General features: G+C 44.0%; 1 protein-coding gene across 7 annotated transcripts; it reads right to left on the reverse strand.

Moving 5' to 3' along the window:
• Positions 1–565: 565 nt before the first annotated feature.
• chd4a (chromodomain helicase DNA binding protein 4a) lies at positions 566–27,477 on the reverse strand. 7 transcript variants are annotated; one of them, XM_071501121.1, is made up of 41 exons: positions 27,256–27,477; positions 26,596–26,758; positions 23,726–23,835; positions 22,698–22,940; positions 18,343–18,461; positions 17,771–18,036; positions 17,445–17,572; positions 17,120–17,258; positions 15,557–15,726; positions 14,121–14,354; positions 13,164–13,367; positions 12,819–13,027; positions 12,202–12,333; positions 12,002–12,101; positions 11,573–11,764; positions 10,072–10,272; positions 9,839–9,976; positions 9,367–9,488; positions 8,817–8,990; positions 8,583–8,724; positions 8,328–8,459; positions 7,949–8,066; positions 7,662–7,786; positions 7,434–7,526; positions 6,965–7,103; positions 6,709–6,878; positions 6,412–6,589; positions 6,019–6,108; positions 5,381–5,472; positions 5,127–5,260; positions 4,560–4,704; positions 3,985–4,138; positions 3,774–3,883; positions 3,416–3,668; positions 2,923–2,985; positions 2,668–2,832; positions 2,460–2,568; positions 2,208–2,340; positions 1,917–2,112; positions 1,591–1,766; positions 566–915 (listed from the first exon to the last, which is right to left on the reverse strand). In XM_071501121.1, the coding sequence occupies exons 2-41, from the start codon at positions 26,654–26,656 to the stop codon at positions 901–903; spliced, it is 5,874 nt and encodes a 1,957-aa protein (XP_071357222.1). In that variant the 5' UTR covers positions 26,657–26,758; positions 27,256–27,477; the 3' UTR covers positions 566–900. The 7 variants fall into 7 exon arrangements, with proteins under 7 accessions (XP_071357222.1, XP_071357219.1, XP_071357223.1 ...); XM_071501118.1 differs by having other exon boundaries at positions 3,774–3,886; XM_071501122.1 differs by having other exon boundaries at positions 763–915; positions 2,923–2,988; positions 15,557–15,723.

Genomic DNA, 27,477 nt, shown 5'->3' on the forward strand with positions numbered 1-27,477 from the left:
ATTTAATTATTTTTATTAAAAAAAATTCTTATAGCTGCTTTAAATCCTGAATTGTTTACATCAGTTTGCCAGCTTGTCCTCTCCACTGCCTTTGTGTGTACATTACTCTGCTTTTTTTGCACAATACTGCCACCACCTGTCAGTCAGTGGAAAACACACTCAGTGATAAATTGGGGCCAGTCTGGGGCTCAGTATCTTGCCTAACATGCAGATCGGAGGAGCCAGGGATTGAACCACCGGCCTTGCAATTAGTGGACAACCCACAAACGGCCCAAACAGAACCCGCTCATGAAAACAACAAACACTCCACAGGGTTCCTCTGAGATGTTCAGGTCGAACTTCAGCTTTTAGTTTCGATTCAAGAATTCAGTGGTAAATTATACATAAAATTAAAATTACAGGGTTTAAGTAACAGATCAGATGAATTCTGCCTTCACAAGACGGCTGTGGGTAAATTTTTATGCAGGTTTGGTTCTTTATCTGAAGTACACAAATAAAACTGCATCATCCTGTCCCTCTGCAGCCCCTCCTCCACCAAAAACTGACCAAACGAACCAATTCTTTATTTAATTTTTTTTTTTTTTTTTATTTAGGTCCCAAAAAACCATCATAATAACATTATATCAATAATATTAATACAGAAATTGAAAAAAGGAGGAAAAAAAAAAAAATAAAATAGCTTTTCTGTCCACAGCCTCAAACGTGGTGTCAGGAAGGGATTCGATCCTCCAGAAAAACTCTGTAAAGTCTGTTTGGGGTGGGGGGGGGGGCGGTAGGGGTAGAAGTGAACTGGGCGTGGCTTCAAGCTTGGGCGCGCTGTCCGTCATTCTGCTGTGCACCAATCAGGAATGTCGAGGTGAGGCAGGGGGTGGTTTTCGAGGTAAAGAGCCGAGTTTCAGTCTACTGCTGCGACATCTGAACGACAAACACAAACACAGTTCAAGTCTCAATTCAGCCAGATGTTAAAGCTCCACGTCAGTGAGGAGTTTAAACAAGAACGCTCCACAGCTCCTGGTTTTATAAAACCAGATGTTCACTTGTTTCACTCGTTTGTCTCCTGCAGGATTCTCACTTTGTACAGAATCCGTTTCCGGACAGTTTACTGCCCTCAGCCTGATGTTTCATGCAATAATTAAATGTGTGACATGACGGCAGCATCCAGGACACAATTTCCTCTTTTTATTCTGCATTTTAAACCATGTTTTTAAAAAAAACCAAGACATTTACATTAATTACATTTTATTGTATTTATATTTTATTGTATTCTCACAACTAATGAGCTCATGGTTACTGTTGTTATAACAGTAACGTAACAGTAACACTTTCTTGTTGGGTCAAAAAATATTTCCAGTTTTTCATATTAGATTTTAAAATCAGAACTAACAGGCAGCTTTAATCTGTAGAGATCAGAATAACATGTTTAATTATGAGTTTTCTGCTCTGAGATGTAAACCTGAAAATAAAAACACTTTCTGAACAAAAACAAAGTGTCCGAAACTGAGCAACGTCTGTTTTCATTCAACACATTTCAACGTTTTTAAACCACTAAAACTGTGCCTGTGTGTGTGTGTGTGTGTGTGTGTGTGTTACCTGTTGTGTCTGTGCCTGTGTCTGTGTCTCGGGCCCTCGGCTCGCCAGCCGGCTCAGGATGTTCCTCTCGGACATCTGGAGTCGCACGGCGACCGGCGGTATCCGGGCGATGGTTGCTGGGAGGCGAGTGACATCTGCCTTCATGTCACTCAGCAGCTCCTCCAGCTGCTTCAGCACTGAGAGAGAGAGAGAGAGAGAAGTGAGGATTTCATTTTTTCTATTATATTAAATTAGTAGAAGAAGAAAATCAGCGCCAGAATATTTCTGATTTCCTTCCTTTACTGAATCACTTCCTCTGCTGCAGGTTCTCGTGCTCGGATCTTTACCTTTGTGCAGGACGGCGTTGGCCGGTTTGTTCCCGGACATGGACTCTTTGCTGAGGTGCTGGTGGGACTCGGCCAGACACTCCACCTCGCTGAAGCGGGTGTTGAGGGCCATGGAGGGGTGGGAGGGGTCCTCCGACATGTTGAGGTAGGCGGCGCGACGCAGCTGCTCCTCGATCACCAGCGCCTGCTCCAACAACTGGAGGAGGGAGAACGAGGCTCGACGTTAGCATTAAAACTGACCCGCCGTGAAAACTGGAGCGGCGCCGTGACCTCTGACACTTTGATTTGTACCTTGAACCGTCTGGCAAGGAACTTGTTCTTGATCTCCAGGAAATTCCCTCGGTTCATCTCTCCCTTGAAAGGCTCGTTGAGGATGGCGAACTTCACGTCGTTCTGGATGTCCTGCCAGCGGGCGTAGCCGTGTCTGCGAGGCGTCACGGTCAAGGGCAACAACATATATATGTCTCACTGCCAGGGGTCAAAGGTCATTGCAGACAGATTCAAAGACAAACAATTGCAGCTTGATTTGTGGGAAAAGGATACTGGATGATGCCGGCCAGCAGCCAGTAGTCATGGCGACGGTGCCAGATCTCATTGGTTTTCTTGGTAACCGTGGCAGCGCGCTCCTCGTTCTGCCACAAAGAGTGCAGCTCTGAAAGGAGGAGGAGGAGGAGGAGGAGGTCAGTGATGACATGACAACACAATGTTACAGTGTGTGAGTGTGTGTGTGTGTGTGTATGTGTGTGTGTACCTGTGAATCCTCCGTCAGCGATGTTGAACATGAACCTGGTCTTCACCTTCTTCTTCTCCTCACCGGCGGCTGCCGTGGCGGCGGTGGCGCTCTCCTTGGCGCCGTCTCCGTTCTGCAGTTTAGTCGCCTCCTCCGGCTTCAGCGCCTCCTTCTCCTCCTTCACTTCTGCAGCGGGAGCAAGAGAAGAGACACCGTCAGTGACTGTACAGCAGAGACTCTCACAGACGGAATAAAAAAGCTGCAGACTGTAGTTACCTTTCTTTTCATCAGCAGGAGGAGCGGTGTCCATCTTTTCTGTCTTTTCTTCTTTCTTCTCTTCTGCTTCAAAGAAAAGAAAGACATTTAAGGTGAACAACTGAGAAAAGAGTTTTAAACTTTTCTTTTGCACATTACAATCGTTTCTGTCAGTGAACAGCTCAAACTACAGTCACACTGATTCAGCCACAGCTGAAGTTCAGCATTTTGATTCTTGTTTCTTCTGTTTTGAAAGAAATAATTTGTGGAAACTTATTTATTATTTATCTGAAGTTATTTTTCTATACTTTTCTGGGACTCGCTGCTCGGGGTATTTGCACCCACCTGGTACAGGCCCTAGCCAATCAGGTCGCCCCGTGTGAGACACAAACATAAACCCCACTCCACTGAAGAGTTTTCCCTCTGTGTTGTGTATATTTTTATCAGTGTGCTGAAAACAACACAAATTAAAAGCTGATGAAAAAAATGGAGCATGTTGAGTTTCCAGTTTCACCTTTGACCTCGGAGTCCTCAGGTTTGACCTCTGACCCCTCCGTCTTTGCCTCTGAAGGTGACTTTGTCTCATCTCCTCCCTCTGGACTCTTCTTCTCCCCCTCTCCCTCCTTCTCCTTCTCGTCCTCCTTCTCTTTGGCGCCCTCCACCTCTCCATTGCTCGGTTTGTCCGTCTCCATCGGCTCCTCCCCGTTCTTCTTCTTCTCCTGCTCCTCTGACGGACTCTTCTCGTCGTCGTCGGGGATGGCAATCACCTGGAGAAGTGGGAGTGGATTTTGTGACGCATGTTGAAAACTGAACTCCTCTTTTCGTTTCAGACAGTGGAAACTTGAAGGATCTGAAACGCATCGCGTCTTTACCTCGTTTGCCGCCTTTACAGCCTCTTTACCGTTCTTCTCCGCCTCGTTCTCTTTCTTCACCTCCTTCTCTCCATCCTTCGCTGCCTCCTCGTTCTTTGAGGAGTCATCAACTACTAAAACAAACATTCAATTATTATAGTGACATTTTTATTTACAGTAAACAGGTGGAAAAGTCTGTCTAACGCCCTGTGAGTGTGAGTGTGTGTGTTACCTGGAGCGGGGGTGTTGGGCTGCGTGTCAGCGGGGGTGCCGGTGGACGGGGTTTTCCCGGGGGAGTCGGGCTGAGCTGCGGCTCTCTTGTTCTCCTCCAGCTCGGCCATCCACGGCATCGACCACTGACCGTTCACGTGTTCGAACTCCTGCACCTGAAAAAAAAAGAAACACGAGGAGGAAGAGATGATTTCTCACCTAACTTATCAATGAAAATACAAAGAGTCAAACTGAGGCGATCAACTTCCTGAAAGATCAATGAACAGCAGGATTTGTGCTATATATGATCACAAAATCGTCAAAACTGTGGATCAATATTTCTACATCTACATCCTCTAATTACATTTATATTGATAACTTCTGTCTGAACACAGAAAATCAAATCATGAAGGAAAGAAAATGAGAGAAGCTGCAAATCTTCACATCAGAGCTGAAACCTTCAGCTTCTGGTTCATTTTAAACCTCGGTATCAGAAATGTATCAATCGGCTAATCAATAAATCCACAGTGTGTCATCACCACGTGACGTCGTCGCCTCCATCACGTGTGGTAACAAACCTGTCGCCGCGATGGTTACCTTTTTGCGAATAAGGGACATGACGCCGATGCGGGTGAGGACGTGTTGCCGTGACAACCCTTCCCTGGGGACGCCGTCCGCGAAGGTCTCGGCGCCATCGGCTCCGGGTTCACAGAGGTGACGCATGAACAGAGAGACGTAGGCCCTGAGAGAGAGAGAGAGAGAGAGAGAGAGAGAGAGAGAGAGAGAGAGAGAGAGAGAGAGAGAGAGAGAGAGAGAGAGAGAGAGGGCGATCAGTGAGTCGTTACTATGGTAACTGATGCTGAAATATGAAGACAATAAAAGGTTTGTTAAATGTAAATGACAACATGAGGTTAGATCATCAGGAATCTGCAGGAAACAAAATAATATTAAGATTTTAAAACATTTTATATATGAATATTAATTTAAAATAACTTTTATAAATAAAGATGCAACAAAAAAAAGAGGATAACAAAGTTGATTGTGGTTTTAAAACTGTACAGAAGGACGGTCGAGTCCTGGTGTGTTTAGTAAATGATTTAAACTATGACCCTCGTTCCCTCTCAGTAAAAAAAAAAAAAAAAAGAACAGATTCACGTCTCTTACTTGAACTCTTTCTCAGATTTCCCTCGCAGGTCTCGGACCAGCCACTGGGTGGTGAAGGCGTCCTGTGGAGGCATCCCATAACGCATCACTGCGTTCAGGAAGGCCTTCCTCTGCCGGGAGTTGAAGCCCAAAACCTGCAGAGGATCAAATGTCAGACTTCGTATCCAGGAAACAGTTTAAAGCTGAGGTTTTAAAAAACAAAAGGCTGCAGATAATTAATGAGAGAAGGATTTCAACTGGTCCCAGCCGCTCACCTCGATGTTGCCTCCCACCCTGGCCAGCAGGGGGGGCAGCGGTTTGTCTTTGTCGTTCCTCAGGCCCTTCCTGTTCGGCCTGCGAGAGTTGGCTGCAGAGAGAAACGAGCTGTGGTGATTAAACAGATCAGAGCCGACACTGAGCGGCTCGACACGCTCTCTGACCTGGAACCTGTCGTCTGTATTTCCTGTTTATTCAGTTCTATTTCAGATAAATTCAGATTTATTGTCACTTCCACACTAGGTGCTGGAACACATGGGGGCGAGATACTGTCTCCGGTCAAAGAGGATACAACAGACAAGTTAAAATAAAAATAAAAACAGAGACACAAATTTAAAAAGACCAAAAATGCATGTCAAGAGAAAGTGGTGCATTTTCTTAAAGTGCTAAATCTATTTCAAAGTCCGTTTTTAAAGTGAAAGACAATTAAATCTCACTTGTGTCCTGTATGTAAGGATAAATTCTTTAGTTTAGTCATTCTCACTCTCAGTTTTAGAAAACAAACATTAAGACATAAACTAATTACAGTTGGTAGCTGATACAGCTGATAATTAAACCACTGCTCATTCATTTATATTCTATTAATTAAAAACTTTAGATTTTAAACATCAGCACGTTGTTGAAAAATGTCTCTTACCTTCTGTTCGCTCATCAAAGTCCTCGTCTCCCTCCTCAGATGCCACGGAGTAATCTGATTGGCCGTCAGACTGGTCATCCTGCCAATCAGCTGTCAGATAAAAACAAACAAAAAACACTCAGTTACTACATGACCTACACAGAGCGTGTGTGTCTGGCATTTTGGCAAAGATGACAGCAGTTTTGTGCTGTGCATTATAGGTAATGTAGTCTAATGATTTGCAAGGTCACAAACAAACATGAACTCTCTTCATATTTAGAAAAATATTCAAATGTCAAACTGGATTTTTCACCTCCACATAAACATATTTATGGTTGTTGTCTTTGTTTTTGGTCTGAGTGTCAGTTACTATGGTTACCCCCCACCTCCACCTCCTCCACCACCTCCTCCTACCTCTGTCTTCCTGTGAGCCGTCGTTGTAGTTGACCTGCTTGCGGATACGTTTGCCTTTGCCCAGGTTTCGAGCCAGATCCTCCTGCTGCTGCTCGTAGTGGTGACGCAGCAGCTTCTCCCAGTAGTCTGGATCCACGCTCTCCTCCTGCTTGATGATCTCCCGCTGCACCTCCTCCTCCTGAGCGACGGGGGGATGGAGATGAAGGGAGGGAGAAACGGTTGAAAGGAAAAGAAAAGGTTAGATCTGATTTACCCTCTGACCAAAACCTCCCCTTCCCCCCGGCTGCAGACGCTCACCTCCTCCTCCTCGTCTTTGACCACGTATTGAGCCACCTTGAAGGAGCTCAGGTACTCGTTCATGCTCTGCAGCTCCGTGTCGTCGGTGGCGTCCTGGTTTCTGTCCAGCAGGCGGTCGATGGCCTTGTCGTCGTAGTGGATGATGCTGCTGTCCTCCTCCTTGTTCTCCCCTGAAGACGACAGACGTCAGTTAAAAACGCTCCACCTCTCACACGTCTTCGTAAACAGATAATCTGCAGGTTTAATCTGCCCTCACCTTCGCCCTCGTCCTTGAACAGCTCCTCCGTTCCAAACTTGAGGATGTCGTCCAGTTCTTGTTTGGACATGGAGCCAGTCTTGGATCCCAGACCAGGCCGCACCACCAGGTGAGTCAGCATCATCTTCTTCTTGGCGACCTGGACAGAGAGAGGAAAGATGGAGACGAGATTAAATGTAACTGTCTCAAGTTACATGTTTCTGTCTCAAGATTCAAACACTGGTTTGTTGCAGCTGAGCTCAGGTCACGTTAATTTAATATTCTTTTAACAATGAGGGAGAAATCTGGAGGCCGTCCGACATCCGACACTCTGACAGGTAATAACAGATGATGACGGAGAAAGTCCAACACAACCAAAACAACAATGTTTTTAAAGGTTTCTTGCCAGGTAGGAAGTGAATAAGGTTTATTTCTGTTACTTCTTTACAAACAACAGGAGCCAGTAACTGAGTGAACCCATCACGTTTACCTGAGTGATTCTCTCCTCCACCGAGGCCTTGGTGACGAAGCGGTAGATCATCACCTTCTTGTTCTGACCGATACGATGAGCTCTGCTGAAGGCCTGGACACGAGGAGGAGGAGGAGGAGGAGGAGGAGGGGGGGGGGCACGATGAAGAAACAAACAAGATAAATAAGATGTTTCTGGAACTTTTTAAATCTCTGATAGAAGTACGGAGCAGCAGCTCTCCTCCTGTACCTGGATGTCGTTGTGAGGGTTCCAGTCTGAGTCATAGATGATGACGGTGTCGGCGGTGGCCAAGTTGATGCCCAGACCTCCGGCCCTCGTTGACAGCAGGAAGGCAAACTGCTGAGCGCCAGGAGCTGAGGAAAAATGTTTCAAGCATCAGCTTCCATTGCAGGACTCTAAAACTTTAATAACAACCACTCAAGCTTTGCAACCACTTAGATTTACAGAGTGAAGTTCAGAGTTATGGTTTGAATTTAAATGAAGGGTGAAATCAGTGTTCGTGCTCAAACACTCACCGTTGAAGCGATCGATAGCTTCCTGTCTCATCCCTCCTGTGATTCCTCCGTCGATCCTCTCGTACTTGTAACCCTCGTTCTCCAGGAAGTCCTCCAGCAGGTCCAGCATCTTGGTCATCTGCAGAGAAAACACACAGGAGGTGGTTTGTTAGGAAAAGCTTTTTGACTGAGATACTGAAAACATTTCCCCTTTCCTCTAGAAACGTCTTTACAGGATCAACATCAGTGGAAAATATTTATCTGACTGAGCCTGATTTCTTCTAAAGAGAAAGATCAGGATCAATCAATCAAAAGATCAATTGGTCAAAGGGATGAATTCTCTGTTTTATCAGTGTTTTGAACATTAGAACATGAGTCCAGTGAGAGAGCGTCGTCTCACCTGAGAGAAGATGAGGACTCTGTGTCCTCCGTCCTTCAGCTTCCTCATCATCTTCTGCAGTAACAGCAGTTTCCCAGCAGCCTTGGTCAGAGCTTGGCCATCGTACATCCCGTTGGGCATCTTTGGAGCTTCCTGTTACGAGACACAAATCAAACATCAACTCTGGCTACAGGTGGATTCAACACGCAGTGACATTTTAAAACCAGTGTTTCCAAAAACAACGATCCATCAGTCTCGCTGACGTCTGGGTCGTACCATAGCAGCTGCGGGGAAGAGGTAGGGGTGGTTGCAGCATTTCTTGAGATCCATGACGACGTTGAGCAGAGAAACCTGGTTTCCTCCTCCTTTGGTGTTCAGGGCCTCAAAGTTTTTCGTCAGGATGAATTTGTAGTACTTCCTGCAAACAGGGAACACACACATTCACCAGGTGTAAATAATTCGCCTCTGAACTCGCTGTAACCCTCCCTCGTTCTCTCCCCCGTGACTCACTTCTGCATGGGGCTGAGCTCCACTCTGACGATGAGCTCGGTCTTGGAGGGCATGTGCTTGAAGACGTCGGCCTTCAGCCTCCTGAGCATGTGCGGACCCAGCATGTCGTGCAGCTTCTTGATCTGGTCCTCCTTGGCAATGTCGGCAAACTCCTCCAGGAAGCCCTCCAGGTTACTGCCGACAGACGCAGACGTGTGAGTTTGCAGATCTACAGAGTCAGCTCATTTTTTGAACAGCAGAATCATTTTGATCAGTTTGGACTTAAACACTCTCAAACAATCTTTTGCCATTTTCGCATTTGCTTGTTTTTAACGTCTTTTATCATTGCAGCACTTAACACAATCTTTATATAGCTTATTTGGTATTTATTTTTAATTATTCAAATTTGTTTTTATTGTTTTAAATTTTTATTTTCATCTTATTGTTCTGTTGTTAATGTAGATCCATGCCTCTGTGAAGCACTTTGAATCACTGAATTTTGGTCTGTTAAACCTTCACAACCTTATTGCAAAAGGAAAAAAACCCACAAATCCTCACTGCAGGAGCTTACCTAAACCTCTCAGGTGTGAGGAAGTTGAGCAGGTGGAAAAGCTCCTCCAGGTTGTTCTGCAGAGGAGTTCCAGTCAGCAGCAGTTTGTGCTGCAGAGGGTAGTTGTTCAACACCCGGAAAAACTGCAGCAGAGGAAACAAGCGACGAGTTTACAACAGTTTCAGACCCAGTGACGCGTCAGTCACAGCTGTCTGCAGATGTTTAGAACTGTTTTAGAAATCTGTGATCGATTGACACTGTGGTTAGCAACATACACCTGCAGAGGAAGGTCACATGATCTGCTCAAAAGCTCCAAAACTGATACTAAATGGTCGTTGTGGTGAGATGACTCTGACAGTAGCTTTATCTTAAAAACAACTCTTCTAATAATAATTATTATCACAATAACAAAAGTAATAAAATCTTCTATGGAAATGTGGTTATTCTGTCTTTTAACAAAAAAAACTGAGCCTTGAAGAAACTGCGTCTGTACCTTGGACTGGTTGTTCTTCAGCCTGTGGGCCTCGTCCACCACCAGGCAGGCCCAGTCTATGGAGCCCAGGATGGCCATGTCGATGGTGATCAGCTCGTACGACGTCAGCAGGACGTGGAACTTGATCGACGAGTCTTTCTGTTGGAGGAAATCCAAACAATAGATCAGGAAACTGTTCCGATGCACCCAGGATTTCTCTCCCATGGATTCCCGATCCCGTCCTCCACTCTAACCTTCATCCTGGAGGCCTTCTTCCCTCCTCGGATGGCGTTGTCCTCGAAGGAGAACTCATTCTCTCTGATTACGGCTCGGCTGTCTTTGTCGCCGACGTAGGTCACCACGTACATGTCGGGCGCCCACATCTCAAACTCTCGCTCCCAGTTGATGATGGTGGAGAGCGGGGCGCTGACCAGGAACGGCCCTTTGGAGTGGCCCTGGAGGTGGAGACAGGAAGTCAGCTCAGCATGTCAGACACAACGACAGTCGTGTGTTTTAATCAAAGACCTGGATGTTTTACACATAAGAGAAACCAGAAACCAGCTCTGAGCTTCTTTCTACAGTTTCAATCTGATGTTGAGCAGACCTCTATGAATGAAAGGGGGAAAAAAGCTGCAGGAACGAGATCTGAAGCCTGAAATTACATGCAAGTGATTTTCATAATCAGTTAAAATGATCTGGATTCATGTCTCGATTAACTCATGAATCCTTTGGTCTCTAAAATGTCAACATAGAAAATAGATAAATAAAGTTTAAGTATTTGACTTTCTTCTTTTATCCATTCATAGATGTCACTGTCACAGAGGAGCAAACAAACCAGGAAACATTCAGATCTGAAAGCTCAGGATCAGTAAATCTTTGTCTCTGATCAACTCACTCATTTTCCTTCTGATATTTTTTTTTTGTAAAAACAAAAATGATCCTGATGGTTTTAGAAAACATCTCCTTCAGTTCTAATCTTCACTACATTTAAAAACAAAACAGAGACATAAAAGTCAGCCGATCTCCTGCTGCTCGGACAGGAAGTGTATTCTGGCCTCCCGCCTTTAGGTGGCAGCAGCCGCACACATGATCCGTGTCTGTGAGTGTTTACTATTTCAGATCCAACTTAATGTCGTCAGATTTCACCTGACTTACACAAAATGGCCGGATGGTCCCTGGCCAATAGGACGACAGCTAGTCACAGCTAACAGCCTCACTGTCAGACACACAACTGCTTTTAACCTGAACATCAAACAAACTCGATAAAAATCAAGAGGAAGAAAAACTGAGCTCAAGATTCATACAAAACCAGCTGAAGAGAAAAAAACGGTTCCCACATTTTCTCAATTATCAAGGACTTTTTAAAGACTTTACAGGCCCAAGTCTCTAAAATTCAAGGACCCAATGCAGCGCAGCTTCAGACACAAATCAATGTTAGTTACTGTTAAAACTAAAAATTTGTATCATAAGAACCAGCAGCTTCACAGAACAAACAGCGACATAAAAAGTCAAAAGAAAGTAAAAAAAACCCAAACAAAAAAACTTCTTTCTCTTCTATTTTTGCACAGAATATATGAATTCAAACACTTTCAATGACTCATGTCCCCCTCTCAAGGACCCTGACAACAGTTTATCCAAAGCATTTGACCAGAACACCAGTGTGCCCAGCTTCAGAGTGTGTGTGTGGCCCCACAGGGAGAGTAATACACATCTACACAACAGACAAACACACCCCGGTGTCTCACAGGCGCCCACCTCTTTATAGAGCGAGTAGAGGAAGACGGCGGTCTGGACCGTCTTTCCCAGACCCATCTCGTCGGCCAGGATGGTGTCCGTGCCCTGAGCCCAGGAGAAGCGCAGCCAGTTCAGCCCCTCCAGCTGGTAGGGGTGCAGCGTCCCGCCCGTGCTGTCCAGGTACTCCGGCTGACGCTCAAACTTTATGGTCGGCTGCGAACAGAAACCACAACGGATTTAAAGACACAGGACTGTCAGAGAAACTAATCCACAAATTCAGCAGTAAATGTATTATTTACTTTATGTTGTAGGAGATTTTGCATTTAAAAAGTGAAAATCCTGCAGGTCTGGTTTAATAAAGAGTGTAAATGTCTCATCAAGGCTGAGGCTGCTCCACTCTGAGAAATCCAGTCCAAACATTTGAATTTCAGACCAACAGCCTGGACTTACATCTATAACAGGGTTCTCTGGAGGTCTGTCCGGCCTCTTCACTCGTCCTTTCATCTTCATCTTCTTCCCGGGTCTCCCCTCCTCTCCCATCATCAGCTCTCTGCAGGAAACGCACGCAGTTAGGGAAGCAGTTGTGTGTCGTTTGAGGTTGTGTGTAGATTACATTGTGGTTTGACAGTGTTGTTGTGACTGTGCCTCACCTGTGGTTCCAATACTGGATCTTGTAGGTGTCAAACTCAGGCACGTCCATGTCCTCGGCCTCCCAGGTGGCCTGGTCATACGGCAGCTCCCTCCACTTGATCAGGTAGTGGACGTTATTCTTCCTGTCCACACTGGAGAGCGCAGTCGAGAGAGTAAAAAAGTCACTTTTTATTTTAGTTATTTACATGTTTGTTAGATAATTTAACTCAGTGAGACACAATTATCTAAAATATTAAGATTTTAAGAGTGAACATTTGTCATATTCTGAGGAGTTTTGGATAAAGCACTGAGCCACATTTCAGTGTAGAAACTCATAATGAAACAGCTTCACACAAGTGATATGCAACATAAAAATGGCTGCTTATGGTAACGAGTGCTTGACTTGTATAAGTAAATTTAAAAAGAAAAAAATTGAATTACTCCTTTAAAAATGAATTTTGAAGGCCTTTTATTTTGACTGGGCTGTTACTTTATTATTAGCAAAATAAAAGGCTTTATATAAATGTCTTGTGATTTTTTTTAAACACTAAGTTAATTAAGAAACTTGTCTTGGTAAAGCAGCAGCTGGTAAAGCTGCGGCTCGGCTGACTGTGCGTCTCAGCGTCTGTTTGCTGACCTGTGGTTGAGGATGCGGTGGATCATCAGCCACTCCATCTTGATGCCGAAGCGGAGGTACTTCTCCTCCAGCTGTGCGTACAAGGGGTCCTTGTTCTTCCTCTTGATGCTTTTGTCCTCCTCTCCATCGCCGAAGTCGATGGGCGGTGGCTCGTCCATGTCGTTCTTCCTCTGGTAGTTCCTGAACATCACCTGGCAGTGGAGCTCCAGCTGGTGGGGGGAGGAAACCCGTCATATAAACAACAGGACCAGATACAGTATTTATTTATGTGTGTGTGTGTGTGTGTGTGTGTGTGTGTGTGTGTGTGTGTGTGTGTGTGTGTGTGTGTGTGTATTCCACACACACCTGGAGCTCTGTGACCCAGGAGCAGTGCCAGTACGACATGTTGGACCACTTGGCGAAGAACTCCCTCTCCGGCCGCCCTGCCAGCGGGGCAGGGTCGGGGGCATCTGCTGGAAGGTCTGGAGGGCGAGGGACTGGTGTGGGAGGAGGGGGGTCGCCCCACCTCCAAGTCAGGATCTTCTGGACCTTTCCCTTCATGGGTGGACACTGGAACAGGAGGAACAAGAGTTACTGGTTGTTTTTTTTGTTTTTGTTAATTCTTACTCCATATTTTGATCAAAGACAAGAAACATCAGAGAGAGAAGAACTTCCTGGTGGAGCTGAAATGATTAATTGATCAATGGGAGATCTTTTTGATAATCAGTTTTTTTTGTTTTTTTTTAAATGGCTCCAGTTTATGAAATGTGAGTTTTATAAAACTGAAACTTGAAGATCTGAGTTCTGGACTCAAAGACAAATGAAGAATCATCTGGAAACTGTGATGGACTTTGTCACTATTTTCAGACATAAGATAAAATGACTAAATGAAGAAATACAGATTATTCGATAATGAAAATAACCAGGACCACAAGTGAGTTATTTTCATTCATGATTAATTTTCTGATTATTTTCTTAATTAATGAAAATGCCCATAATTTCCCAGATCCCAAGGTGCTGCTTAATAATAAATAATAATAATAATAATAATAATAATAATAATAATAATAATAATGAAATCTGACAGAATCTCTTCACCTGTCTCTGCGTTTGTTGTAGGATGAAACCTTGACTGTTGTTTAAACACTAATCAAACCGTGCTGAGCTAAACAAGCACAAATACCTACTGGATCAATAAGAACCTTTTTCCAATCAGGACACGCTGAGCAGAAACAGAAACATCCACCGGCTCAGCAGATTTCACTCTGACCGGTCAAACCTCTCATCCGTCACCTCACCGGACCCGGACCGTGGGCGACTCACCGTGCAGCGTGGGCAGATCCACTCTCCGTTGGGGATCTCGGGCAGCGGCGGGTTGAGGCAGTGGATGTGGTACGACGAGGGGCACGAGTCGCAGCAGAGGAGCTCTCCTCCGTCTTTGCACACCCTGCAGAACTCCATGTGGTGGTCGTCCTCCTCCATCTCTCCGGCCTCACCGTTGTCCTCCTCGCCTTCGGAGCCCTCCTCCCTGGCCTCCCACTGGATGCCCTCCTTCTCCTGGGATAGAGAGAGGATACGTTTAATATTTCACACTCCTAAACCACAACGTTCCTGCTCTGTTTAAATCAAAATATCCTGATTTAATCTGGGATTTGAGTAATTAAAAACCTCTTCTTGAATTTTCTACACGTCGAATTTGTTTCAAAGGAATAATCCAATCAGCTTTTGAGTATCAGACACTGACAGTTGGGTTAGACACTAGTCAGACACTAGTGTCAGGTATCGGTGAGTTTGTGAGTCTATGTACTGATCTGATACCATGTAAACTTTATAGTTTCACACTCAGACGAAACAGCAGTTTCCTGGAGTTCAATTCTTCTTCACTGCTTTAAAACAGTAGTCTACACAACTACTGTTTAAGAGCAGTGAAGAAGAATTGACTACTGGTATATAGTTTAGCATTAGCTGTGAGCAAATTGTCAGCAATTTGCAAGACTTTAATTTAGAGGGGCGGCACTAGTGTAGGAACTGTTTTCCATTTTTGTATGATTGATAGTCAATTAGATAATAAGAAAGAAAGAAAGAAATAAGAAGAAATATTCTACAGCAAAGGGTTTAACCTGAGTCGTGAAATACAACAGGAACATTCATATCAAACACAGGGTTAATGGTGTATATGTAAAAATTCAAGTAGACACATTTACAATTGATTCCTACGAGGACCCGTAGAAAAAAAAAAGGAAGCATCAAATTGTTCACTGAAACTCATGAAATGACTCCTGCAGTTTCATCGACTCCTCTGCTGATAATCTGTGTTCACGCCGGTCAGAGCAAAACATTAAAAGCTTGAGAGGAGGTGAAAGCTCTGACGTGGAAGTGATGCATTTAACTACACTGTTTAGGATCCTGATTGGCTGCTGTTGTTTGTGGGATCAATAAAAAAATACACACACTGACAAACTGACGACACACAACAGAATCAACGCAACACAGACGCACCAAGAACAGATGCTTTAAATAGATAACGAGTCATTTTCTGACGCAGTGATTCCACAGTCATACATCGCTCAGTGTGCTGAGTTTGTTGTAACGTGGAAAAAGTGTGTTTGAACCCACTGAACACAGGAACCATCAGCCGAAAGTGGCTCTTTCACTTTCACTTTGCTGTGACTCTGCGTCTTTGACTGAAACTACCGTGGCTCCCGTGAATCGGCGCCGACCGCAGCCTGCGGGGGCTGTTGTAGAAACACATGGCTTACACAGTGCGGGCAGCTCCAGGTGCCCTCGGGTGCCTTCTCCATGTCGGGGTCCAGGCAGACCATGTGGTACGCTCTGGGACAGGTGTCACACAGGATGATCTCCCCGCCCTGCTGGCAGACCTCACAGTAGTCCTGGTGGTCCGTCTCATAACCGTCACCGTCCTCTGCTTCTGATGAAGAGGGGGGGAAAGACCAAAAAACACTTTCACCAAAACACTTCCTGACATCTGACATTTAACAGACACACAGGATGTGATGTGCTGCTGTGATCCAGGCTTTGCATTTACGACACTCTGCCGTGTGTTTATGTTGTGTGTCAGAGGAAAACCCACTCAGTGAGTCACTCTTCCCCTAAAGAACACATCTCCTCAATCGCACCAACAGACTCAGTGAAGGGTGTCGTTGCCAAAACAGAAATATCCATTTTAGGAGGAGTAGAACTGATCCTCAATCTTTAATAGAACTTCACAGATCTACATGTACAGTTTGAATGTGAGGCTAAATAAAGCTTCAGCTCTTTTACATTTTGAGTTGGAGCACTTCCACAGACTAAACAAAACACCAAACTACAGTTTAAAGGTCCCATATTTTACATTTTCCCTGTGTTTCATCTGAAGTGTTGATCTCAATAAGAAGATATATTTGTGATTTTAAGAACCAAAAACCATCTCAGTGTAGTTTTACATCTCCTCTCTCAGGCTTCTCTCTGGAGCTCTAGTAACAACAGGTCAGTCAGCCAATCAGAAGAGAGGATCTGAGCCTCTCTTCTGATGTTTTCAACAAAACACAAAACAAATATAAATAATAAATATAGCAGATTCCAGGTAAACACCAGGTAAAAACCAAATCCTGCAAGGTTGGATGGTGGGTCCAGGTGGGCTGAGAGCGGTGACTGGTTTGTTGTGACATCACAATTCCAGAAGTCCTGACAGCTGGTTTTAAGGCTCAGTTTCTGAATACAGGCTGTGTGCATTTCTCTGTGGACTGAGGATTTGATACTTTCACAGTATTAATATAGAACCTAGACCTGCTTTATAATCACAAACACATGGACATCTACCTTTAGACTGGATGGGACCTTTAAAGGATTTCCACACTAGTGAGGACGTCTTTCATCTGTGATATCGTCGACCGAGCGGAGCGTCGGTCTTGTGACAGCAGCTGCAGAGAGTGCGTCAGCAGGCGACAACCCAGACCGAGATGTCGTCCTTCTAAATATACCAAACTCCGCTGACTCAGTCCCGCTGACTAATGTGTGTGTTTGTGTATGCATACACCTCCTTGTGTTGTTGTACATTTCACAGACTTAAAGCTTCACCCTGTACACAGCCATTACCCTCCACTACTGTGAGCTTAACCTGCAATTTTCAATCTGTAGGCTCCACCTGCAGCTGCTTACAGCAGCACAGGTGGAGCTCTGACTGAGTCACCAGGTAAAAGATGAAGCCAGTTTCAGCTGCAGCAGCAGGTTCCACAAACTGACTGAACGTTCAATGTAAGAGGGAGAAAGAATCAGGGAAACAAAGAGGAGAAGGATGATGATGAATTTCAGTCCAGTCCTACCTTTCTTCTTCTTGGGTTTGCTCTTGGACGGCTTCTTTTTGCTGCGGCTGCTGCGGCTGTTTGAGCCCTCTGACACAGAGACGCTGTTCATGCTGCCGTCCTCAAAATCACTGTCCACGTCGGGCTCGTCCTCCTCGCTCTGAGAGCGCGCGCACACACACACACACACACACACACACACACACACACACACACACACACACACACACACACACACACACATCAGATTTCCAGCTGTGTTACAAACACCTTCCTGTACCTGCAGTGAATGAAGTCACAAAAGTGGATGCAAGAAACAAGCAGCAGAGAAGGGACACGTTCGTACCGATGAGCGTTTCCTCTTGTTGAACCCTCCCAGTTTGATTTTGAGTGGAGCCACTTTCTTGGTCTTGGCGTTATTCTTTTTCTCTTGTGGTTTGGGAGCAGGTTTTGACTTCTTGCGGGCATTGGGACCTACGGAACAAAACAGGAAACACAGGTCACTCACCCAGAGAGAATAAGATCAGAGCGCAGCCAGTTCCAGGGAGGGAAACTCGCTGGCCTCTTGTTCGGCAGCTGTTTGGCACTGCTGAACATTTTTGTTCATAATTTCGTTATGTGGTTGTCCTATCCAAACCCAGCATCTGTTCTGACCCCTACCACCTGCCGTACCTTTGCCTTCCTTGGTCTTGGCCTTGCGTAGCGGCGGTGCAGGCGGCTGCTGAGGCTCTGCTGGGGCTGGAGGTGCAGCAGCAACCGGGGCGACCTCAGCCACCATGGTGTCCACAGCAGCGGGAACGTTGGCGGTGGCCAGGGCGGCGTTGGCAGCAGCGGCTCCCCTCAGAGGGTTGTTGGTGCTGAACTCGCGCCACTTGGCGCCTAGAACCATCATCATCTTGGACACAGCGATCTTAGGGTTCTTGGCTGCGATGAGGGGCCTGGAGACAAGGCAAATGGGAAATTAAAACCTTTGACCAAAAATGACCCCCCCTTGCATAAGTGTCTGACACTGCATGTTGCCTTTAAAGATACGTTTCGCAAAATTTTTCTTTTGGCAGAAGAATAGAAAAAAAACGTGACTGAAAATCAGCACAACTTTGGATTTTCTCCAGGTAAAATATTATTAATGAGCCCGAAAAAGAAAAAAAAAAGATTATATTTAATCAAACTTATTAAGTTCCCAGGTGCATCAGCCTGTGTTTCTGTTAAATACTGTGGGTTATCAGATTTATGTGTGATTCTACCTGACGAACTGGCTGAAGGCCTTGTAGTTGGTCAGAGAGCGGTAGTCTTCCTCAGTGAAGACGTGGTCGATGTCCTCCATACCCCAGTCATCCAGCAGCTGGGATGAAGACTTTGGCTCCTACAGGAAACCAAACAACAGTAAGATTCACTGATATCAGAGGTGAAAATGTACAACTGAGGATTCAAAAAGAAACATGACAAAAAGAGAAACTGGTTCATAATAAAGGACAAAGGCAGAGATCAGCTTCCACAAACACAGAGCTCCTCCTCATCTTAAAAGATCAGTCTAAAGGCTTTATGAGCCATTAGAAAATAAAACCAAAAACAAACACACACTTAATATACACATGGAAAAAAAAGAATGAAACCCGAGGGTAAAAAACACAGAATTAGACCAGAACACAAAATTAGGTCAAAGGCAACATATTCACTCTGTTTAAAACTCACATGGATAAAAACTTTCACCTAACAACACACAGCAGCTGTAACATCTGTCTTAGTGCCAAAAAAAAAGTGAGTGAAATCACCTGGTTGGACAACAAACACAATGTACTGAAGCAACAAACGCACAAACAATGATAATCTTTTGTGTCTTTACTGAACACACCCATTAAACACTCACAGTGCTGGTGGAAAAAGTAAGTGAACCCTTGGATTTAATAACTGGTCCAACATGATGTAGCTCCAACAACCTGAAACCAGATCTGTCAGCAGCTGCTGATCAGACCTGCTCCATGTTCAGAGGACGGTTGGACCAGTCTTCCTGAGAGCTGCTTCAGCTCAGAGATATCCTCAGGACGTCTGGTGAGAACAGCTCTCTTCTCTCCACAGCATCTCTACTGGATTAAGGTCTGGGCTCTGACTCCAGGAAGTGGATTTTCTTTGTTTGAGGTCAGTCTGTAGTAGATTTACTCTGATGTTCAGGGTCATTGTCCTGCAGCGTCAGCAGCTTCTCCTGAGCTTCAGCAGGTGAAAAACCACCCCGACATTATCCTTGATACACTTGGGAATTAATTTTCTCCCTCAATGATGTGGAGCTGTCCAGGCCCAGAGGCAGCAAAGCCCCAGATCATGATGCTCCCTCCACCTGCTTCACCTTTGGGATTAAAGATCCCAAAGGTGAGATAAGAGGTGAGGGAAGATAAAACATTTTCCCAGCAGTGTTGCTGAGTATCAAGCTGCTCGTCACTTCAGGAGTGCAGTAATGTTTTGTTTGGAGAGAAGCGGCTCTCTCTGTGGTGTCCTGTCATGGACAACATGCTCCATGATCTATGTATGATAGATCACCTGCTCCAATTATTCCTTTAAAAAGGGGATATTTTGTAAGTTCTCTCTGCTGCCAAACCTGGTTTCTTGCCAGGGACGAGTGATGGTGATTATGGCTTGAGAAGAGCTTTGGCCATTGTTGCGTTTACAAGATAAGTGGTTACAATACACTGATCTGAGGAGTGTTACGTCTTCAGGGCAGATTGGAGGCTGCAGTGAGTCGGTATCGGAAAGTGACGGGCCGAGATTACCTGGTTAGCATGCTAACTTCTGTCGAAGAAAAGACGTGACAGAGACACGAGTTAACGTTGGTTTTGCTTTCCAGCTCTTGGTGAGTAAAAGAATCAAGTTTGATGCTGAACTCGCAACATTTCTTCCAGACTGGACAGCAAACGGCTGTTAATGCTAACATTAGCTATGTAGCAATAGCTCTTCCCTTTTACCTCCTTGATGATTCTTTATTGTGTCTCATGAGTTGTCTTAGCTGGATGTCCACTTCTAGGTAGAGTAGACACAGAACTAAACCGACTCCATTTATAGACGGTTTGTCTGATGGTGGACGGATGAAGATCCAAACTCTTCGAGATGACTCTGTAATCCTTTCCAGATTCATGCAAGTTAACTATTCTTCATCGTAACTCTTCTGAGATCTCTCTTTTGCGAGGCATCACTCACGTCAGCAGATCCTTCTGCTGTTTTCTAACACACACCTCTGATCCGGTGTCACTGATTGGACTCCGTTTTTTCTAACTCCTGACTCCAATTAGCTTTAATTGATGTTGTTAGTTGAGAGGTTCACATACTTTTTCCAACTGTGAATGTTTGAATGATGTTTTCAGTTTGGAAACAAAAAACAATGCAAGATTGTGTTTGTTAATTATTGTAACTTGCATTAGACCATATCTTAAAACAAACTCATACATAAACGCAGATGAATCCAAAGGGTTCACTTCAGATTGTGACAACACTGCAGAGCCTGTTTTCTCAAGACCACTTTAACTCAGTAAGTGAGGAGCAATCAATGCTAATCTGATCAATTGATTAGATGACCGGAGCGTGGTGGACAACCCAGTTTAGCAGACAAGCCCTAACATGTGCAAAGCTGCGCTGCCATAATTCAATATGTGATAAAAGACACCGTGACTGGTTCCGAGTGTTTTTCTGCACATTATTCACAGCCAACACGTTTTTACATAAGAAGCTCCTGCTGGAAGATTGCAGCATCGACCCAACGTGACCAACCAGTGACCAACATGTGGGACCAGCTGTGACTCTCGTTGTGGATCTGTGGCGTAATACCAAACTACACAGATTCATGTAGAGGCTCTGAAAGGCACCGCTGTGTCCTCGTGCATCACAAAAGCCGAACCCTCCACCTCTCACAAAAAGACCTTTGTTACCCCGCTGCGTGTCGACAAGCGCATCTTACTCAAGGGTCCATGGCATTATTTTATACATAAACATAAATATACTGAATTATTATGCCACAGATGCTTTGGCATAATAATCTATGAACAACGAATGAATTTCATTTGAAATAAGTAGTGATTTTTTTCCATTTTTAAATGATTCTTATTGGCTAAGAGGTTAAAGTTGGTGAGGAAACCACATAAAATACAATCTGTGTTGAGTCCATTAGAATTTACCCAACACACTGACCACTAAGTTAAGAGATAATTACATTACAATTAAATAGATTCATGATATAGTTGATTTAGTAGCAATACACTTGATATGTTGAAGGACAAGTTTGATAAGTGATCCAAGTCATGATGGAGTAAAAAGCAAGGCTTAAGTAAACTGATAGAAATATGTTTGTTACTTTTGATGTTTGACAGAATTACTGATCAATATATAAAGATATGTTAATTGATAATAAAACTAATCATTAGTTATGGCCACGCTCTGTTTTCTACACTTTGTCTCTGCTGTCTAACCAACCAAAGCAAACAGAGGCTCAAACTCTGGCAACAATTAGTAACTTCTTCATTGTAGAGTCGTCTGCCAGTTAGTTTCTCAACTGATTAATTGGTCGGTTTAAAAAAAAAATGTCCTCAGACGTCTTGTTTTATTCTACAAAGCGTCCAAACAGATTCAGTTTTTTTTTTTTGGATTCAGACGTGACTGAGGGCGGCACAGCCAGTGAATCAAAATCTGTTTATCTAACCAAAAAGAAAAAAGGGTCAAGAGCACAGTGCAGTGCGGCACTAGGTGAGGTTGCCATGGTAACAGCATATATGCCTTACACACCCACCCCAGACACACTCTCACACACACATACACACCCCATGCAACCCCCCCCCCCCCCCCCCCCCCCCTTGCATAAGTGTCATTAACTACAAAGCCCCCTATTGGCCGGCGGGCTGCGAGTCCACCAGACGCAGCTCTTTGTTTAACCATCTCTCATCTCACATCTCTGTTTGTCAAACCATGACGGCTCCATTACAGGTGCACAGTCAATAGGTGCTCATCAGGCACCGGAGAAAGGACGGTTAGAGAAGTTATTTTCCATCAGGAGCACCTTTAGAAACTGGACCACGACAGCTTAGCCCATTAAAAAGCTCCAGGTAAAGCAAACTCTGATGCCACGACCAGAACTGCACTCGCATCTAGTTTCATTATGTTTGTGCACGGTTTGGTCTGACACTCACACAACACACTTTAAAAGAACTGTACCCATTTATCTAAACTCACATACACCTCACATCTAAATTAGTTTGTAAATGATTCTGTTTTAGAAGTTTTTTTTTTTTTTAAACATAGGTGTCCATTCACGTCTGTGCATAAGTAAATCAGCAGTGGTGGTAAAATTCAACACAGTCAACATCAAAACTATATTACTGTTAAGCTGCACCAGCCTGTGACAGTTTAACATTAAGGCACATAGATGCACATAGATGCTCACTGGTTTGTTTCAATCAGAGGCTTTTCAATACTTCCTGCCTGATTCTTTCACATTAAAAGGCTCAGAGTTTTCAGATATTATCAGTGTGGATGTACATGTTGACAAACTTCACTAAATTAAAATACTATTAACCCCAAAACGCCCTGACTCACTTATACTCATCATCTGCCTGGCCGTTCTTACCGAGCTGTCATCATCGTCGTCATCCTCATCCTCCTCGGGCTCCGGGTCTTTCTTCTTGGCGGCGCTCCGCTCGACCCCGGCACTGCTCCTCTTCTTCTCCTTGCCACTGCTGGCTCTCTTCTTCTTCTTGCGTCCCGGAGTGTAGTCGCTGCCCTCGCTGTCTGAGCGCTGGGCAGGGCCGCCATCCTCTGCCTCCTCCACCCCGCCGATGTCCATGGGCTCTGGGGAGCTGATGGCCAGCTCCTGGAATGGGGAGAGAGAAGACATGTGTCAGGAAACTGACACCAAAATGTTCCAGAAACAACGGGAAAGGGACAGTGAAGCTGATCTCTCCCTGTTATTCAACTACACTCAACAGTGATTACTTCAAGATAAAATACATTTCTTAAAGGAAACATCATTTGTTCCTATAAAAATCACATAAAGGGGAGGACGAGATGACTGTCAATTTGAAATTTAAAGCAAAAAACATAATTTTTTTTTAAATGCAGTGCTGTTAGATTTTCTAAATCATATACAGAAAAAGTAAACTGCACTTCTGGGACTTAACTGCACACTGACCTTTCCAGTGGTACAAGCAGAGATATGATACAGAAAAAGTAGCTGAAGTGTGAAAAATATCTCTGGATAATTTAGGGATGAGTCAGTGATAAAAAATTTTAGAGGGATTTGAAGTGTGTGAATGTAAATGCACAGTAATGAAATACATGGCTTGTATATTAAATTCTATGATATGATACCAGGAAGAAAAGTCTTTGCAACTGTGCAAAGCATGTATAGTGTTTTACTACTTCCCAGTTAATTTGACTTTGTTGGCTGTTTTGCCTGCATGAGAAAGATTATCAAAGCCTGCACACAGTCGTGCTTTTTATTGCACGTGCAGCGAAACTAATCGTGTCTGGGTTTTATTTGCTTGTTCCTGGTTTTCAATGAACACAACACCTGGATTAAAACATCATGTCATATTCTTTAGATGTTATCGTTACTTTTAGGGTGTAGCTACAATCAATGACCACACACACGCGTACCTCTCTCCGCGACCGCCTCTTGCTGCCCTTACTCTCTCTGCTCTTCTTGGCCTTTTTCTTCTTCTTCACCTTCGGAGTCTCGTTCTCCGAGATCTCCTCCTCATCGTCATCTGCAAAAATCAGGCCAAGCAGAGAGATTTCACGGTTAGGATACACAGAGGAGCGACTGTGTGTCAGTGTGTTTGGGGCCGTGTGATAGCATTAGAGCCGTGACGATAGCATGCATTTCAGCAGCCACTTACATATCCTGCTGGAAACAAAACACCAGCCACACGCCGGTAGATTTCAGCTGTGGATCCGTTTGTTTACTTGATTTGTCAATCAGGCAGGTAAACATAATGCATTTAAATATGTGATTCTGTTTTACTTATTTAGATTTCTGGTTGAGCATAATGCTCACAAACTATCATCAGTTTTTGCAGCATTAATGAATATGCAAAGTATTAATTGACAAGGCTTATTCATATTTGAATGATCCCTAAAAGGAGGCCACATTCACTGTTGCAATGACCAACTAACTCTTTTTGTTTTTGCCACAAATTAGTTTGTACATGAGCAGGATAGCTGAGCTCTCCTGTGACTCGTCCAGGCTGTAACCACATTCACCTGATGTCAGAAGGTGTAAAAATAAAATCCCCTGCTGAAAACCAGCAGGAGCCCTGACACCAGGACCAGTAGAGGATAAGGAGGTTTAGATGACAACCCCATTTTACAAGTTGTCCTTGGGGCCGGTGATTAAAACTGTAATTCACAAGTGATTAGTCATTATGATTGACCAAACTCCTGCAGACCTTATAACAGAAGGGATCCTAGTCCGGTAACTGGCACTGCCTCCGTGGCTCAGAGTGAAGTGGCATGGTGCTCACAGCCTATTAAAGTAATTGACTATGGTAAAAAAAAAAGTAAATGGCAAGCTGCCATTAAGATGCACCTGGTAGAGGAGCAGCTTTAATGTGATGAGCTTTTTAGGTCATATAAAGGAGACCAAGCTGTGTGTATGTGGGCGGCTGCACAAGTGTAAATGAAATGGGAGGAAAAAAACCTGATTTAAACATTGTTAAAAGAACATGAGCTTCCCTATAAACACTGTTGAAGTGTCTTCTACTTGGTGCATGTTCTGTGAATAAAGTATTGTATAAAAAAAACATCTTAGGGCTCAGGTGATCTTAATCCATGGATTTTTCAGATGAAGTGGTCAATATCTTGGCTTTATATGAGCTAAAGGTTTAAGACTTTGATTCAGACTCAGATTTACATGAAATCCCAAATAATGTTTTTTGTGACTTGACCTGGACCTGGACTGGTCTGCTCTGGACTTGACCTACTTGAGAGTTGTTGACAGTTGTTAAAGAGTTGATGTGTCACTTGATTGCAAAAGGTGCATTTTAAAAGGTGTCAGTTTCGGCTCTGAGCATTTGTGATCTACAATTCTCAATATTTTCAGTAGTTTTTCTTACAAACTAAAAAATAATAATAATAAATTAATGAATCGAGAAAATAATCAGGGTTTAATCCATAATGACAATAATCATCAGTTGCAGCTTTAAGTTCAAAACCAGCTCCAGCAGCAAAATGCTGCTAAGCATATTTTGCATGTTTAACAATAATCTCATGATATGAGGACGTATATGCATCACTCATGTTTCAGCATTGATTACTATAGCTGCAATGAATTGTCAACTAGCCAATTACTTGATTGACAAAGAAATCTACAAATACTTTTATAATCGAATAATTATGACATCTGAACTTATCACCTTGGTCTGTGAGAAATTGTAAAATTGTAACAGTAATGAAAAATAAATCAATAGATTGATCATCAATGAAAATAACCATTTCTTGCAGCCCTATTGAGCAGTTTGACTTTCATTACTTTAATCACATCTTCTAGATAATACCTGCATCTTTTACTTAAGTGACATTTCCAAGGATTTTGCTTGTACTGGACTACCACCGTGTGGTTATAGCACTTTTACTCTAGCACCTAATCACTGCAGACTCCATATGTATTTCTAGTTGCAGTGTCCAATATTAGAAGGTGACAAAATTATCAATTTCAATCAATCAATTAACATGAAAAATAATGAAAATATCTGCGATTCTCTTCGTTTCATGGAAGGACTCTGCTTTCTGTTTACATTACATTTAGTTATCGCAGCATTACGTGTCAGATTTACACTAAATTGGGGTTATTTGGTCAATAAAAAGCATCTTTAGCACTTGAATGTAACTTGCAGGACTATTTGTTCTCAATGCTTCCACCGTGCTCGTTGCGCGTCCTCGTCTGAATTATAAAATCTGTAAACAACGCAAACTGCGGCTACACCAGTACGAGAAGGCTAATATGTGTTATATTGAGAGGATAAAACGATCAGGAGGGATGTTCTTTATCTCTTTACTACACACGGTTATTTTTACTTTTTTTACCCACACTCAAACCGAAGGCGCCGGCCATGAGGAGGGGAATGCTACCGAACGTCATCCGCCAGCTTCCAAGCTAACTGGCTGCCTCCATCTTGTCATCGACACGTAAAAAATACCGGTAGCTGGCTAACGTTAGGCCCCGGGAACATGCCGGTTTGTCGGCGTGACTTCACGACAAAGCAACTATCAGCCATACCGTCTGTGGTTGCGGTTTTGGGGTAAACTGTATTTTTTTACGAAGAGGTGTTCAGCCGCCGCTCAAAGCGAGAGTTTGCTAATGTTGCCGCTAACGTTAGCTAACCGGTAGTTAGCAGCATCGCCTAGCTAGTAGTTAGCGCCGTGCTAATGAAACATGATTGATATGAATGTCAAAAACATCTGCTCATGTTAGCCTACAACCAGGGTGAACATTAGCAATTTCAGCTAACAAATGAGCCTTGTCTTACCGTGCATTAACCGGTCCTCGGGGGCTCCATAATCATCTCTGTCATCCTCGCTTCCAGACATAGCGGACAGCAGAAAACTTTATATTTAGTTAGCTAACAGTTTAGCTAACTAAATAAAGTTAGTAGTTTGTAGGATAATCCAGAGTTGTGACCCAGTCAGACTCTGCCCAGGTCGCGGTTTGTGTTGTGTAGTTAGGAGAGGGCAGCCGGCCAGGGAAATAAGAACAAAAAAAAAGAGAAAACGGAAGTGAATATTTAGCACTTACGAGCATTCAAACACACACCACCCGGTAAAACACCGAGCAGCACAAACACCCAGCACATGGGCTTCTTCTTGGACAATAAATCTAACTTTATCCGGCCGTCAAGTTGGGCAGCAAACAAAGATTAGCAGCCTCACTCACTCCATCTCTGCCTTCAGCTGACATGCCATCTTGCCACTATCGTTAGTTTCCGTCCCATTAGCATGCGTGCTAACCGAGCTTGACCGGCGGCCAGCTTCAGACTGGAGACAAACGAGCCGCTCTCACACTAACAAACACCTAACCGTGAAATATCTGAGTCCCGACACCGGCATCCGAGGATGTCTCCCCCCGACTCAAGTAAACCCACAAACAATAAAACCAACAACAAAAAAACAAAAAAAACTGTCATACTCACAACTTGGTTCCTCACAGCTTCCCAAAAAAAACAATAACTCCCGGGCTCAGTTTGTGTCACAATCAATACTTGGAGGCTCTTATATATATATGTATTTTTGTTGTTGTTGTTGTTGTTGTTGTTGTTGAGGTAACGGTACAATTTAAATATATTTCCGTGTTTTTTTGTGGCAGCGTGTGCGCACGACGCCGTCTCCTCGCGCTCTCCCTCGCACACTACACA

The sequence above is a fragment of the Trachinotus anak genome, unplaced genomic scaffold, assembly GCF_046630095.1.
Source record: "Trachinotus anak isolate AG129_WGS33_773 ecotype Australia unplaced genomic scaffold, CSIRO_AGI_Tana_v1 ptg000016l, whole genome shotgun sequence".
NCBI lineage: Eukaryota > Metazoa > Chordata > Actinopteri > Carangiformes > Carangidae > Trachinotus > Trachinotus anak.